Source organism: Salvelinus namaycush, chromosome 13, assembly GCF_016432855.1.
Source record: "Salvelinus namaycush isolate Seneca chromosome 13, SaNama_1.0, whole genome shotgun sequence".
NCBI classification, from domain to species: Eukaryota; Metazoa; Chordata; class Actinopteri; order Salmoniformes; family Salmonidae; genus Salvelinus; species Salvelinus namaycush.
In genome coordinates, this window is record NC_052319.1 from 5239597 (window position 1) to 5257963 (window position 18367).

Consider the following 18367-nt stretch of genomic DNA (forward strand, 5'->3'; position numbering starts at 1 on the left):
TCCGCCAGGGCCCTCACCTCCTCCATGTAGGCTGTCTCATTATTGTCAAAGAAATGTATAAACCTTCTAGACGATTACGTGAAACCCAGAATGCATTGTATGTCAACAAACATGGCTCCACACACATAGCTGGAATTAGATTAGCTCATCATAATCAGTACAACCTTCAAAAAAGTATTTTACACACATAATATGTGCCCATTATAATTTATTCCTCGTTGGTGTTGATTTCAGCCTGTCCATTTGGTGATGGTATATCCCTCATTAAATACATTGGACATGTACACTGTCCAGACAGTTCTTTGATGGTTCGAACGCCGGTATTTTTTGCAGGCTCCGTGTGTCTGTAAGCACCACACTGTGTCACTCCATCCTGGCTGTGTGTGTGTGTTTTTTCTTGTACATCGAATGAGAGAACTGACTGATTTACAGTTCATGAGGGTTGCCTAATCACATATATGACATTTTGGAAAGATGTGACCTTTTTAACCCTTCGAAACAGCCCCAATGACTCCAATTGAAAGCACATCCTGTTGTCACAGGAAGCTGAAAGTAAACACATATCCTCATTGGAGCAGTATTTTACAGAATCCTGAGGTTAGTCTTTACGTTAAGAACTGACTGATTTACAGAGGGTTGAATGCAGTGTTTTTCAGTAACTGTAGGTTGTGAAATCAAAACCACTTTTAGGTTCAATTTAACGGTTCTGCCGCTGTCACCCAAAAGCACCTCAAATTTAGGTCAGGCTTCATTTTGGGAGTACTTTTTTGCACGGTCGCTGCGGTCAGACCGAGCGAGCTAGGTCAAGTGGGGCATCTCCTTGAACTCGGCACGGCCTAGAGACTATGGTGATTCCATTTGTTTCCCTTTCTGTGATGATTTAAGCCTGCCCATTTCTGGATTTCAGCCCTATTTGATGGTAAAGTTCATACTTCCCCTTTAGGATATGAAGAGGACCATTCAATCTTTTCATGTTGATATCTGTAGAGGTACAGGTGACCTTGAACACATGGCAAAAATAATTTAGAAAATTGCCTGCACAGAAGCAGAGTTAGAGCATAACCTTGTAAACCCATGTTATCGTTAGGGAGAAACTTGGATGTGTCACACTAAATGAACCGGCGCACGCAGCTAGAATAACTCTGTGGCTTATCCACCCCAACCTTCCCCCTGAAGAGCCCATCGAAAACAGTGTGTCTCTCTGTGACCTAGAGGCCGCAATACGTCCATAGCATCATTAAATCACTACTAGTCATTCTTCATTCCGAGGCTACTATTTGCATGGTCGCTACGGTCAGACCGAGCGAGCTACCGTCAAGTGGAGGATCTCCTTGAACTCGGCACGGCCTAGAGACTACGGTGATGCCATTTGCCAACACTTTTTTTTATTTTTATTTATTTTTTTACATTTTCTCCCCTTTTCTCCCCAATTTTCGTGGTATCCAATCGCTAGTAATTACTATCTTGTCTCATCGCTACAACTCCCGTACGGGCTCGGGAGAGACGAAGGTCGAAAGCCATGCGTCCTCCGAAGCACAACCCAACCAAGCCGCACCGCTTCTTAACACAGCGCGCCTCCAACCCGGAAGCCAGCCGCACCAATGTGTCGGAGGAAACACCGTGCACCTGGCCCCCTTGGTTAGCGCGCACTGCGCCCGGCCCGCCACAGGAGTCGCTGGAGCGCGATGAGACAAGGATATCCCTACCGGCCAAACCCTCCCTAACCCGGATGACGCTAGGCCAATTGTGCGTCGCTCCACGGACCCCCCGGTCGCGGCCGGCTGCGACAGAGCCTGGGCGCGAACCCAGAGACTCTGGTGGCGCAGCTAGCACTGCGATGCAGTGCCCTAGACCACTGCGCCACCCGGGAGGCCGCCAACACTTTTAATGTTGATTTCAGCATGTACATTTTCTGTAGGTTCATCACTGTTTAAACTTATTGGAAATATACCTGAGTTGTAGTCAATGAACAGCATTCTTCAATACTGTAGGTATTCCTCTTGTCCAGATGGGATGGGGCAGTGTGCAGTGTGATTGTATTGTATGTGGCTATTATGGGGCGGTATGCAAATTGAAGTGGGTCAAGGGTGTCAGGTAAGGTGGAGGGGATATGATCCTTAACTAGCCTCTCAATGAACTTCATGATGACAGAAGTGAGTGCTATGGGGCGATAGTCATTTAGTTCGATCAAATGTATTTATAAAGCCCTTTTTACATCAGCTGATGTCACAAAGTGCTGTACAGAAACCTAGCTTAAAACCCCAAACAGCAAGCATTGCAGATGTAGAAGCACGGTGGCTAGGAAAACCTCCCTAGCAAGGCCGGAGCCTAGGAAAAAACATAGAGGAACCAGGCTCTGAGGGGTGGCCAGTCCCCTTCTGGCTGTGCCGGGTGGAGATTATAACAGAATATGGCCAAGATGTTCAAACGTTCATAGATGACGAGCAGGGTAAGATAATAATAATCACAGGGGTTGTAGAGGGTGCAACAGGTCAGCACCTCATGAGTAAATGTCAGTTGGCTTTGCATAGCTGATCATTCAGAGTTAGAGACAGCAGGTGCGGTAGAGAGAGAGTCCAAAATAGCAGGTCCGGGACAAGGTAGCACGTCCAGTGAACAGGTCAGGTTTCCATAGCTGCAGGCAGAACAGTTGGAACTGGAGTAGCAGCATGACCAGGTGGACTGGGGACAGCAAGGAGTCATCAGGCCAGGTAGTCCTGAGGCATGGTCCTGGTGCTCAGATCCTCCAAGACAAGAGAAAGAGTGAAGGAGAATTAGAGGGAGCATACTTAAATTCACACAGGACACCAGATAAGACAGGAGAAATACTCCAAATATAACAGACTGACCCTAGCCCCCCGTCACAAACTATTGCAGCATAAATACTGAAGGCTGAGGCAGGAGGGGTCGGGAGACACAGGATATAACCCCACCCATTTTGCCAAAGCACAGCCCCCACACCACTAGAGGGATATCTTCAACCACCAATCTACTACCTTGAGACAAGGACGAGTATAGCCCACGAAGATATCCCCCACGGCACAAACCCGAGGGGGGCGCCAACCCGGACAGGAAGATCACGTCAGTGACTCAACCCACTCAAGTGACGCACCCCTCATAGGGACGGCATGGAAGAGCACCAGAAAGCCAGTGACTCAGCCTCCGTAATAGGGTTAGAGGCAGAGAATCCCAGTGGAGAGAGGGGAACCGTCCAGGCAGAGACAGCAAGGGTGGTTAGTCTCTCCTGTGCCTTTACGTTCACACCCCTGGGCCAGACTACACTCAATCATAGGAGTCTTCAATTAAGACTTAAAGGTCGATACTGAGTCTGCGTCTCTCAAATGGATAGGCAGACCATTCCATAAAAATGGAGCTCTATAGGAGAAAGCCTTGCCTCCAGCTTTTTGCTTAGAAATTCTAGGGACAGTAAGGAGGCCTGCGTCTTGTGACCGTAGCATACGTGTAGTTATGTACGGCAGGACCAAATCGGAAAGATAAGTAGGAGCAAGCCAATATGCTTTGTAGGTTAGCAGTAAAACCTTGAAATCAGCCCTAGCCTTAACAGGAAGCAAGTGTACAGAGGCTAGCACTGGAGTAATATGATCATTTTGGGTTCTAGTCAAGATTCTAGCAGCCGTGTTCAGTTACCTTTTACTTTCTCTGGATTCAGGAACAATGGTGGACATCTTGAAGCAAGTGGGGACAGCAGACTGGGATAGGGAGAGATAGAATATGTCTGTAAACTCTCCAAATGAAATCAACAAAGCACTATCAAAAGTAACACAGTACCTAGCATCTATCAACCTTGTACTGCTGCCCTCCTTTTTACCAGCCCTGCCCCAATGGTCCAACCCTGGAAAATCTACAGAAAGCTGCAGAAGGTGAAAACCTGTAAGGCAGAGGGCCCAGATGATATCCCAGGCAGACTAATAAAGGAGTCTGCATATGAATTGAGCGGACCACTGGCTGATAATCTTGGCCTGTCTCTACGACAAGGCATTGTTCCTGATGAATGGAAAGAAGATAGTGGGCCCTTTACCATAAACCAAACCACCCCCCATCAGTGAAATATGGCCTCTCTCATTAACTTCTTTGGGCTGCAAGCCCGAAGCCGGGCACAATATGACAACAGCCACTTCAAGTGCAGGGCGCGAAATTCAAAATATATTTTTTTGAAATATTTAACTTTCACACATTAACCTGTTTGGGCTGCAGGGGCAGTATTGAGTAGCCGGATAAAAGGTGCCCATTTAAAACGGCCTCGTACTCAATTCTTGCTCGTACAATATGCATATTATTATTACTATTGGATAGAAAACACTCTCTAGTTTCTAAAACCGTTTGAATTATATCTGTGAGTAAAACAGAACTCATTTTGTCGACATCTAGTGGAACATTTAAAAAATCGGACATGTTGGCTGGATTCACAAGATGTTTATCTTTCATATGCTGTATTGGACTTGTTAATGTGTGAAAGTTAAATATTTCAAAAAAATATATTTTGAATTTCGCGCCCTGCACTTGAAGTGGCTGTTGTCATATTGTGCCCGGCTTCGGGCTTGCAGCCAGAAGAAGTTAACAAGTCCAATACAGCATATGAAAGATAAACATCTTGTGAATCCAGCCAACATGTCCGATTTTTAAAATGTTTTACAGCGAAAACATCACATATATTTATGTTAGCTCACCACCAAATACAAAAAAGGACAGACATTTTTCACAGCACAGGTAGCATGCACAAAGCCAACCTAACTAACCAAGAACCAACCAAACTAACCAAGAAACAACTTCATCAGATGACAGTCTTATAACATGTTATACAATAAATCTATGTTTTGTTCGAAAGATGTGCATATTTGAGGTATAAATCAGTTTTACATTGCAGCTACCATCACAGCTACCGTCACAAATAGGACCGAAGCAGCCAGAGTAATTACAGACACCAACGTCAAATAGCTAAATACTCATCATAAAACATTTCTGAAAAATCGATGGTGTACAGCAAATTAAAGACAAACATCTTGTGAATCCAGACAATATTTCCGATTTTTTAAGTGTTTTACAGCGAAAACACAATATAGCATTATATTAGCTTACTACAATAGCCTACCACACTACCGCATTCATTCATCAAGGCACGTTAGCGATAGCAATAGGCACGTTAGCGATAGCGAATAAACCAGCAAAAGATATATAATTTTTGACTAACCTTGATAAGCTTCATCAGATGACAGTCCTATAACATCAGGTTATACATACACTTATGTTTTGTTTGAAAATGTGCATATTTAGAGCTGAAATCAGTGGTTATACATTGTGCTAACGTAGCATCTTTTTCCCACAACGTCCGGATATTTTTCTGACACTCACATATTCTGACCAAATAACTATTCATAAACATAACTAAAAAATACATGTTGTATAGGAAATGATAGATACACTAGTTCTTAATGCAATCGCCATGTTAGAATTCTAAAAATAACTTCATTACGATATGCAGTTTACGTTATGGCGAGAGCGTGCCCAAAACCTGGCCGCAAACTACTAGTACACATGTACGACAGATATATGAAATAACATCATAAAATGGGTCCTACTTTTGACGATCTTCCATCAGAATGTTGTACAAGGGGTCCTTTGTCCAGAACAATCGTTGTTTGGATTTAGAATGTCCTCTTCTCCAGTCAATTAGCACGGAAAGCTAGCAAAGTGGCGCGAAGCTCTCCTTCCTGAACATACGCAGACAAAGTAACACGCCTAACGTCCCGAAAAAATGTCAATAATCTAATAAAACTATATTGAAAAAACATACTTTACGATGATATTGTCACATGTATCAAATAAAATCAAAGCCGGAGATATTAGTCGTCTATAACGACAGCCTTTCAGAAGGCAATACCAGGTCCCTTCGGGCGCGCTCCAGAAAACAGGAAACTGGTGACACGTCATACAAAGAGCTTTTATTCGACCCCAGATCAAGTTATACACTCCATTTCTTCTCTCACTGCCTGTCGACATCTAGTGGAAGACGTATGAAGTGCATGTATACTGATATATATCAAGGACATTTATAGGCAGGCCCTAGAACAGAGCATCGATTTCAGATTTTCCACTTCCTGTCAGGAAGTTTGCTGCAAAATGAGTTCTGTTTTACTCACAGATATAATTCAAACGGTTTTAGAAACTAGAGAGTGTTTTCTATCCAATAGTAATAATAATATGCATATTGTACGAGCAAGAATTGAGTACGAGGCCGTTTGAAATGGGCACCTTTTATCCAGGCTACTCAATACTGCCCCTGCAGCCCAAACAGGTTAACCTCTCTCCTGAGCAAAGCAGCTGAGAGCTTTATCACTGAATGGGCTCTTAGCGATATCCTACCCCAAATTAATACTCAACAGTATGGATGTCTACAAGGCCGGTCAACCACACACTGGTGGATATAACCAATGAGCTCTTCAAGTCCCAGGATAAGAATGGTTGACCACCTACTTCAGCAAAGCCTTCTAACGTGTCTGCCACAACCTTGCTATCAACAGGATGTTAGACCTCCGGCTTCAACCATCCCTTGCCGTATGGATAGACAACTTCCTCTCTAAGGCTGCCTTTATACAGGCAGCAAATTCTGATATGTTTCCACTAATTGGTCTTTTGACCAATCACATCAGATATTTTTCAGAGCTGATCTGATTGGTCAAAGACCAATTAGTGAGAAATATATCAGAATTGGTCTGCCTGTCTAAATGCAGCCAAATAGACACTAGGTTGTGAGGTATCATGGTGTGCTGTCGACCACGGTGTCAGTATATTTTGTGGCCTACCTCAAGGAACTCTGCTTGGCCTGCTGATTTTTATTGCATATGTAACAATGTTCCTTCCGTCCCTCTCCTCGCTCCAACCAGGCATCCTCTGAACACATCAACAACTGCCTCCCACAAAGCATTGTTACCTATCAACTACTTCAAGATTACCTAACAACTACTTCAAGGTCTCAGAGCGAGTGACGTCACAGGCTGAAACGCTACTAGCATGCACCACTAACTAGCTGGCCATTTCACACTGGTTATTCTCACCCCCTTTGATCTCCTCAATCTCAGCAGCAACCGGGCAGAGCACAACTGAGTCATCCAGGTCATGGCACCATCCCTCTCCTTGCCCCAACCTGGGCTCGAAACAGAGACCCTCTGAACACAAACAACTGCCTCTCACGAAGAATCGTTACCTATTGCTCCACAAAAGCCACTGCTCTTGCAGAGCAAGGGAAACAACTACTTCAAGGTCTTCGAGCGAGTGACATCACCAATTGAAACGCTACTAGCGCGCACTGCTAACTAGCTAGCCATTTCACACAGGTGACACATATCAACAGTGTAGCCAGGCTAACTGCAGTCAAACAATGGAAGCTTGTGGATCACTTTCCACCATCCAAGAAGACCTGGTTGACCTAGAGAGGTGGTCGGTGGGGAGCCACATGGTTTGCACCGTAAAAAGTGCAAAGTGCTCCACCCGTACTACCCCGCCTGTCTATTAACTTCTCTGGGATATGTGGGACGGTAGCGTCCCACTTGGCCAAAAGCCAGAAAAAATGTAGCGCGCCAAATTCAAATATATTACGATAAAAATCAATCTTTCATGAAATCACACATGAAAGACACCAAATTAAAGCTACACATGTTGTGAATCCAGCCAACATGTCTGATTTCAAAAAGGATTTACGGCGAAAGCACACCAAACGATTATGTTAGCTCAGTACATAGCCACAGAAAAACACAGCCATTTTCCCAGCAAAAGATAGTAGTCACAAAAAGCAGAAATAGAGATAAAATTAATCACTAACCTTTGATGATCTTCATCAGATGACACTCATAGGACATCATGTTACACAATACATTTATGTTTTGTTCGATAATGTGCATATTTATATCCACAAATCTTGGTTTACATTGGCGCCATGTTCAGAAATGCCTCCAAAATATCAATTGCAGAGAGCCACGTCAAATAACAGAAGTACTCATCATAAACTTTGATGAAAGATACATGTTTTACATATAATTAAAGATACACTTGTTCTTAATGCAACCGCTGTGTCAGATTTCAAAAAAAACTTTACGTAAAAAGCACACCATGCAATAATCTGAGACGGCGTTAAAAAATAACAACATTTCTCCGCCATGTTGGAGTCAACAGAAATACGAAATTATAAATATTCCCTTACCTTTGATCATCTTCATTAGAATGCACTCCCAGGAATCCTAGTTCCACAATAAATCGTTGTTTTGTTCGATAATGTCCATTACTTATGTCTAAGTAGCTTTTTTTGCTAGCACGTTTAGTACACATATCCAGACGCTTGTGCAAGTACCGCATAACATCAGACGAAAACTTCAAAAAGTTATATAACAGGTCGAATAAACTGGTCAAACTAAGTAGAGAATCTATCTTCAGGATGTTGTTATCATATATATCCAATAACATTCCAACCGGAGCATTCCTTCATGTCTGTAGAAGTTATGGAACGCAAGGCGATATCATGTGGAAAGCGCGTGACCAAGAACTGGCATTCTGCCAGACCAATGACTGAAACACCTCCCATCCGGCCCCACATCACACTAGAGGCTTCATTCCACGTTCTACAGACTGTTGACATCTAGTGGAAGGCGTAGGAAGTGCAAACAGATCCATATCTTACAGGGAATTGAATAAGCGATGAGTTGAACATTGACCAGTCTCAGAATTCTCACTTCCTGTTTGGATTTTTTCTCAGGTTTTTGCCTTCCATATGAGTTCTGTTATACTCACAGACATCATTCAAACAGCTTTAGAAACTTCAGAGTGTTTTATATCCAATAATTAGCATCTGGGACAGAGTAAGAGGCAGGTCACTATGGGCACGCAATTCATCCAAAAGTGAAAATGCTGCCCCCCTATATCAAAGAAGTTAACAACACAGAACTCCAGAAAGTTGAGGTATCAAGATCAAAGGAAATCTAAAATAGTCGACACAGGTAGAGAACGTCTGTTCCTCCTCCGATGCCTGAAGTACTTCCACATCCATAAGAAGGACCTGGTAAGAGTATTTCCAACCTACATCCAACCAGTGGTGAAATATGCTGCCCCAGTGTGGCATGCAGGGCTAATCAAGAGACAATCCGATACCATCGAGACTGTCCAAAGAAAAGCAGTTCGTATCATAATTGGCACAGACGACACCTCCTACTCAGATGCATGCACCAATCTCGGTCTATCATCACTACACACGCAGAGAAAGCCTTTAAGGATCTTGAGAGACTTCTTTAATCCGATCCTTACCGCCATATGCTCCCACCCCAACAATTGTCTGTGAGCCTATACCAGACCCACTCCTGAACTAAACTGAAACTGATCCACTGCAGGACTGTGCATTTCCATGGCAGGATCATCCCAACCATGGTTATAAAAATATTCTCCCAGAAAAGCTTGTATGTAATAATTCATACTGTATTATGTGGAGAGGGGAGATGGATTTATCTGACATAGAGATGCATAATGTAGTAATCTGACCATAACCTTTACCTCTGCTCTCTTTCTGCAGTGCAACAATGACTACGTCCCCGTGTGCGGCTCCAACAATGAGAACTACCAGAACGAATGTTATCTACGCAGGGATGCCTGCAAGCAGCAGTCTGAAGTGCTGGTGGTGTCAGAGGGCTCTTGTCCTGTCGGTACGTAGCCTACGTAGCATCTTAAGGATGGACATATGCATCTATGGACCTATGTATACCTACAGTTTACATATATACACCTTAGCCAAATACATTTAAACTCAGTTTTTCACAATTCCTGACATTTAATCCTAGTAAAAGTTCCCTGTCTTAAGTCAGTTAGGATCACCACTTTATTTTAAGAATGTGAAATGTCAGAATAACAGTAGAGAGAATTATTTACTTCAGCTTTTATTTCTTTCATCACATTCCCAGTGGGTCAGAAGTTTACATACACTCAATTAGTATTTGGGAGCATTGCCTTTAAATTATTTAACTTGAGTAAAATTTTTCATGTAGCCTTCCACAAGTTTCCCACAATAAGTTGGGTGAATTTTGGTCATTTACACACACTATTTAGTTCAGTTCTTTGCACCCTTTCATTGTGAGATATTGTTTGTTTTGATACACATTTCTATTCAGAGCTCGGTTTTTTCCCGTATTAGTCCTCCTGTGTACCGTAGTTTTGGCCATCCTCGTTGGTGATGCCTTTTTAAAATGTTGTAATTTCATTTAACCAGGCAAGTCAGTTAAGAACAAATTCTTATTTACAATGACGGCCTAGGAACAGTGGGTTCAGGGGCAGAACAACAGTTTCTTACCTTGTCAGCTCGGGGATTCGATCTAGCAACCTTTCGGTTACTGGCCCAACGCTCTAACCACTATGCTACCTGCCTCTTTTTGCCTAATCCCTGCTTGTACTTTTGCATATCATATTTCCTGTCATCAACCCCTTGCCTCATCTCCCGGACTACGTCATTAGCCTCCTCCCTGCCTGTACTGTCCTTTTTGAACCCCTGTGTATGACCTTCTGTCTGGCCATGGACCCAGCTACCTGCCACCTCCTTTGGTCCTTTACAAATAAACACCTGCTGCGCCCTGCACTTGAAACCAGCTCTCTGTCTCCCATCGTATTCATTACAGAATACCTCACCAAAAACGACAGATGGATTCAGCGGAGCTGCAGCTACGTCTAACCCGACAGGAGGAACGAATCGATGAATTCTGCAACCTCATTCGCCAGTCCATTCCTGCTTCACCGATATCAGGTGCCACAGCTTCCTCTCGTTCATCTCCCTCCATATCAAATGCCTAATAAATACGACGGCTCCCCAAGGAAATGTCAAGGATTTCTGTACATACACCATCACCCCACTGACCTCACCTTTGACAAAGACAGGGTGGACTTTGTCATCTCCCTACTCACAGGCAAAGCTCTGGATTGGGTCACAGCCTTGTGGGCCGCTCAAAGTTCTGATCTGTCCTCTGAATCCCGTTTCCACGCCCTCTTCAAGGAGGTGTTCGACCATTCAGCTTCAGGTCGTCACACTGGGGACCTGTTATGTGAGCTGCGACAGGGCCGTCGCTTCACCACGGAGTATGCCCTTGAGTTCCGCACCATGGCTGCCGGCAGTGGATGGAGTGAACCAGCACTCCTTACAGTCCCAATACATCTGGATATCCATATCCATTGGCAACCTACTGGTAGACCTCAGACCTATGCATTCGCCCATGGCCTGCAAGTCTTCCACACCCCTCTCTCGTCCACCATGGTCTAATAGCCAAGAACCCATGCAACTCGGCCGCGCCCCTCTCACGCCTGCCGAGAGACATCGGACGTTACGTGAAAACCTGTGCCTCTATTTTGGAGAGAGTCACCACCTACTCATTAGCTGTCCGATTTGCCCACCACAAAGGGATAACCACAACCACTCTACTTCCGCCCGGGTAGGCATCTCTAAAAAAAATTATATTACCAAAAGGCAGTTTGGTATCCCGGCTCTTCTTTCTGCTAATGGGGTCACTCAGTTTGTGGAGGGATTAGTGGACTCTGGTGCTGCAGGTAATTTCATTGACGAACAATTGGCACAACAGTTAACTTCTCTGGGATAGTTGGGACGCTAGCGTCCCAACTGACAAGCACCCCCAACCCCCCCCTCACTGATTAGCATCGCGTCACAATTAAATAGTAGCATCTAAATATGTAAATATCATTAAATCACAAGTCCAAGACACCAAATGAAAGATACAGATCTTGTGAATAAAGCCACCATTTCAGATTTTTAAAATGTTTTACAGGGAAGACAAAATATGTAAATCTATTAGCTAACCACGTTAGCAAAAGACACCATTTTTCTTTGTCCACCATTTTTTCTCTCCACCAGTAGCTATCACCATTTCGGCCAAATAAAGATATTGATAGCCACTAACCAAGAAAAAACCTCATCAGATGACAGTCTGATAACATATTTATTGTATAGGATAGGTTTTGTTAGAAAAATGTGCATATTTCAGGTAGAAATCATAGTTTACAATTGCACCCACCATCACAACTCGACTAGAATAAATACAGAGCAACGTGTATTACCTAATTACTAATCATAAAACATTTCTTAAAAATACACAGCTCACAGCAATGGAAAGACACAGATCTTGTGAATTCAGACAATATTTCAGATGTTCTAAGTGTTTTACAGCGAAAACACAATAAATCGTTATATTAGCATACCACATGTGCAAACGTTACCCGAGCATTGATTCAAGCCAAAGAGAGCGATATCGTTATCATCGCCAAAATATATTAATTTTTTCACTAACCTTCTCAGAATTCTTCCGATGACACTCCTGTAACATCATATTACAACATACATATAGAGTTTGTTCGAAAATGTGCATATTTAGCCACAAAAAACAGTGGTTATACAATGAGAATAGCAGCTAACCTGGGCCGAAAATTTCGGGCGCCATTTTGGACAGTGATCTGGCGTAATGAATAACTAATCGTAAACTTTACTAAAAAATATAGGGTGGACAGCAATCGAAAGACAAATTAGTTCTTAATGCAATCGCTGAATTACATTTCTAAAATTATCCTTACTGTGCAATACAGGGTTCGCCAAGCGAAGCTACACAAAACAAAATGGCGGCTTATGCGTTTGACATTTTTCAACAGAATAACGATTTATCATCAAAAATAGTTCTTACTATGAGCTGATCTTCAATCAGAATCTTGGGCAATGTATCCTTTCTCCGGTCTAATCGTCTTTTGGTCGAAAGATGTCCTCGTCCTGTCGAAATGGCCACTAACGTTCGGCATGTACTGGAAACGTGACCAGCTCTTCAAAGTACGTCACAAAGAAATGCCTCAAAATCGCACTAAACGGATATAAATTGCTATAAAACGGTTTAAATTAACTACCTTATGATGTCTTTAACACCTATAACGAATAAAAACATGACCGGCGATATATAAGTGGCTAAACCAAAGGTTGGAAGGAGGCCAGTCCGACGACCACTCTGCGTCGAGCGCACTGTTGAAAAGGACGTTCTTTCCGCTCCAGGGTCTATTTATAGAGCCCGGATTGCGCAATCCACTCCATTCAAAATCTCCCCGCTTACTGACATCTAGAGGAAGGCGTAGGCAGTGTTTGTAGCATCATAGCATTCACAGGGACTTATGAACTGACCTGGGAGCAGGGGCCAAGATTTCTGAAATCTCACTCCCTGGCAGGAAAAGTGCTGTAGAATGAGTTCTGTTTCACTCAGAGACATAATTCCAACGGTTATAGAAACTAGAGAGTGTTTTCTATCCAATAATAACAATAATATGCATATTGTACGAGCAAGAATTGAGTACTAGGCAGTTTAATTTGGAGATCAATTTTCGCAAAGTCGAAACAGCACCCCCTATATCCCAGAGAGGTTAACTTCTTATGGCTGCAAGCCCGATGTCGGTACACTTATGACAACAGCCAGCTCAAGTGCAGGGCGCGAAATTCAAAATATATTTTTTTGAAATATTTAACTTTCACACATTAACAAGTCCAATACAGCAAATGAAAGATAAACATCTTGTGAATCCAGCCAACATGTCCGATTTTTAAAATGTTTTACAGTGAAAACACCACGTATATTTATGTTAGCTCACCACCAAATACAAAAAAGCACAGACATTTCTTTCACAGCACAGGTAGCATGCACAAAACCAACCTAACTAACCAAGAACCAACCAAACTAACCAATAAACAACTTCATCAGATGACAGTCTTATAACATGTTATACAATAAATCTATGTTTTGTTCGAAAAATGTGCATATTTGAGGTATAAATCAGTTTTACATTGCAGCTACCATCACAGCTACCATCACAAATAGCACCGAAGCAGCCAGAGTAATTATAGAGACCAACGTGAAATACCTAAATACAGCAAATTAAAGACAAACATCTTGTGAATCCAGCCAATATTTCCGATTTTTTAAGTGTTTTACAGCGAAAACACAATATAGCATTATATTAGCTTACTACAATAGCCTACCACACAACAGCATTGATTCAAGGCAACAGTATCGATAGCAACAAAACCAGCAAAATATATTAATTATTTCACTAACCTTCATAAACTTCATCAGATGACAGTCCTATAACATCATATTACACAATACATATATGGTTTGTTCGAAAATGTGCATATTTAGAGCTGAAATCCGTGGTTATACATTGTGAAAATGTAGCAACTATTTTCCAGAATCTCCGGATATATTTCTGACACTCACCTATTCTGACCAAATAACTATTCATAAACTTTACTAAAAAATACATGTTGTATAGGAAATGATAGATACACTAGTTCTTAATGCAATCGCCGTGTTAGAATTCTAAAAATAACTTCATTACGACATACAGCTTACGTTATAGCGAGACAGCGTCAAAAATCAAGGCGGAAAACACAACAACACATTTTCGACAGAAATACGAAATAACATCATAAATGGGTCCTACTTTTGTTGAGCTTCCATCAGAATCTTGCACAAGGGGTCCTTTGTCCAGAACAATCGTTGTTTGGTTTTAGAATGTCCTTTTTCCCTCTCGAATTAGCAAGCAAAACTAGCCAAGTGGCGCGAAGCTGTCCATCGTGAACAAACTCAGAGAACGGAACACGCCAAAACTCCCGAAAAAATTTCAATAATCTGATTAAACTATATTGAAAAAACATACTTTACGATGATATTGTCACATTTATCAAATAAAATCAAAGCCGGAGAGTGGTTTCGACATAATCTGCAGGTTTGGGAGACCGCACATTGGCACCTAGATCAAGCTTCCCTCTCCCAGAAACTGTTCGCCAACCTACTCCACTCTTCCACCCTGGGCCACGCGTGTGGCTCTCTACCCGGGACATCCAGCTTCATGACACCTGTAAAAAGTTCTGTCTCCGGTTCATTGGTCCCTTCAAAATACACACCGCATCAATCCTGTCACCTACAGTCTCCAGTTGCCCCGCCATTACCGGATCTCCTCATCCTTCCATGTGTCCCTTCTCAAGCCTGTGAGGTACAGCCTTCTCCATCCTCCAGTGGTGCACCTCGGCGGTTTACCGGCTTATTCCGTCCAAACCCTACTTGACTCCAAACGCCTGAGTGGTCGCATCCACTACCTGGTAGATTGGGAGAGGTACTGACCTGAAGAACGGTCCTGGGTCCCCGTCCAGGACATCCTCGATCCAGCCATGATCCTGGCTTTACACCATAACCGTCCTGACCTCCCAGCTCCACGTCCCTGTGGGAGACCCCCTGCTCAGCTTCCTAGGCCGTCAAGAGCCGCCCGTGGAGGGGGGTACTGTAACGTCTGCTTCCAACACACACTCTCAAACACGTAGATCCCCTTAACGCAGCTCACTTTCTAGCCCACTTTCCAGGTCACACTCTCAAACACATATATCCCCTGAACGCAGCTCAATCTCCAGATTCCAATCACCTGAATTCTGATAACCTGTTCCCACACCTGTATGTCATTTACACACTCTATTTAGTTTAGTTCTTTGCACCCCATTATTGTGAGGTATCGTTTGTTTTGATACACATTTCTATTCAGTGCTCTGTTTTTTTTCCCGTATTAGTCCTCGTGTACTGTAGTTTTGGCCATCCTCACTGACGATGCCTTTTTGCCTATTCCCTGCCTGTACTTTTGCCTATCGGATTTCCTGTCATCAACCTCTTGCATGATCTCCCGGACTGCATCATTAGCCTTCTCCCTGCCTGTACTGTTGCCTTTTTGGACTACTGTGTATGGCCTGCCCCTGGACCCAGCTACCTGCCTCCTCCTGTGGTCCTTTACAAAATAAACACCTGCTGCGCCCTATGCTTGAAACCAGCTCTCTGTCTCCAATCGTATTCATTACAGAAGGAAGTAGCTAGAAAGTTGAAGGCACTACCCTCTCCTTCAGTCCAATATCAAACTATAAAGCTAAACTGCTTTCATCCACAATACTTTAGTTCATCAGAGTTACTAATGTAGTATGCAAATCAAGCTTTGTTAGAGAAAGAAAGTTATACCCTTTTCTCACCACTGAGCCAAGCTGAGTCAAACTGTACTGTGCTAGCCTGGTTAACCTCTCTAGGGTATGTGGGACGGTAGCGTCTCACCTCGTCAACAGCCAGTGAAACTGCCGGGCGCCAAATTCAAAACAAAAGAAATCCCATAATTAAAATTCCTCAAACATACATGTATTCTACACCATTTTAAAGTTACACTTGTTGGAAATCCAGCCACAGTGTCCGATTTCAAAAAGGCTTTACGATGAAAGCAAACCAAACGATTATGTTAGGTCAGAGCCAAGTCACAGAAAAACACAGCCATTTTTCCAGCCAAAGAGAGGAGTCACAAAAGCAGAAATAGAGATAAAATTAATCACTAACCTTTGATGATGTTCATCAGATGACACTCATAGGACTTCATGTTACACAATACATGTATGTTTTGTTCGGTAAAGTTCATATTTATATCCAAAAATCTCATTTTACATTGGCGCGTTATGTTCAGTAGTTCCAAAACATCCGGTGATTTTGCAGAGAGCCACATCAATTTACAGAAATAGTCATCATAAATGTTGATGAAAATACAAGTGTTCCACATTAAATTTTAGATCCACTTCTCCTTAATGCAACCGCCATGTCAGATTAAAAAAAATAAAAAATACGGAAAAAGCAAACCATGCAATAATCTGAGTACGGCGCTCAGATGACAAATCAACCCAAAGAGATATCCGCCATGTTGTGCAGTCAACAGAAGTCAGAAATAACATTATAAACATTCACTTACCTTTCATGATCTTCATCAGAATGCACTCCCAGGAATCCCAGTTTCACAATAAATGTTTGTTTAGTTCGATAATGTCCATCATTTATGTCCAAATTCCTCCTTGTTGTTCCCGCGTTCAGTACACAATCTAAACTCACGACGCGTGCAAGTCCAGCGGAAAGTACAGATGAAAAGTCCAAAAAGTTATGTTACAGTCTGTAGAAACATGTCAAACGATGTATAGAATCAATCTTTAGGATGTTTTTAACATAAATCTTCAATAATGTTCCAACCGGAGAATTCCTTTGTCTTCAGAAATGCAGCTAACTCTCACATGAACACGCATGGTCAGCTCGTGGCACTCTGGGAGAGACCTTACTCAATCTCCTCTCACTTCACAGTAGAAGCATCAAACAAGGTTCTAAAGACTGTTGACATCTAGTGGAAGCCTTAGGAAGTGCAACATGACCCCATGTCTACTGTATCTTGGATAAGCAAAGAGTTGAAAACCTACAAACCTCAGATTTCCCACTTCCTGGTTGAATTTTTTCTCAGGTTTTTGCCTGCCATATGAGTTATGTTATACTCACAGACATCATTCAAACAGTTTTAGAAACTGTTTTCTATCCAAATCTACTAATAATATGCATATCCTAGGATCTGGGCCTGAGTAGCAGGCAGTTTACTCCGGGCACGCTTTTCATCCGTACGTGAAAATACTGCCCCCTACCCCAAAGGAGTTAACCTGTTAGGCGGGCTGTCCCGACATCGGTACACTTATGACAACATCCAGCTCAAGTGCAGGGCGCGAAATTCAAAATCTATTTTTTTAAAATATTTAACTTTCACACATTAACAAGTCCAATACAGCATTTGAAAGATAAACATCTTGTCAATCCAGCCAACATGTCCGATTTTTTAAATGTTTTACAGAGAAAACACCACATATATTTATGTTAGCTCACCACCAAATAAAAAAGAGGACAGACATTTTTCACAGCACAAGTAGGATGCAAGTAGCATGCACAAGCCAACCTAACTAACCTAGAACCAACCTAAATAACCTAGAAAAAACTACCTCAGATGACAGTCCTATAACATGTTACACAATAAATCTATGTTTTGTTCAAAAAATGTGCATATTTTAGCTATAAATCAGTTTTACATTACTGCTACCATCATAGCAACAGTCAGAAATCGCACGGGAGTAGCCAGAGAAAATACAGACACCAACGTCAACTACTAATTACACATCATAAAACATTTCAAAAAAATATATGGTGGATAGCTAATGAAAGACAAAGATCTTGTGAAAAGAGCCAATATTTCCGATTTTTGAAGTGTTTTACAGCGAAAACACAATATATCGTTATATTAGCTTACTACATTAGCTAGCACACAGCAGCATTGATTCTAGTCGAACGGTAGCATAGCACAGTTCGACAGATATATGAAAAAGCATCCCAAATTGGGTCCTTATCTTTGTTGATCTTCCATCAGAATGTTCTCCAAGGGGTCCTTTGTTCAGAAACGTCTTTATTTCGATCCA

The 18367-nt window shown here is 42.4% G+C and overlaps 1 protein-coding gene across 1 annotated transcript in view; it reads left to right on the forward strand.

The window, feature by feature from the left end:
- tmeff2a (transmembrane protein with EGF-like and two follistatin-like domains 2a) overlaps nt 1-18367 on the forward strand; it is a 178358-nt gene that overhangs the window by 49673 nt on the left and 110318 nt on the right. Inside the window, exon 3 of the mRNA XM_039006293.1 lies at nt 9572-9701. Coding sequence (XP_038862221.1) covers nt 9572-9701 — 130 coding nt within the window. The remainder of the gene's footprint in view (nt 1-9571; nt 9702-18367) is intronic.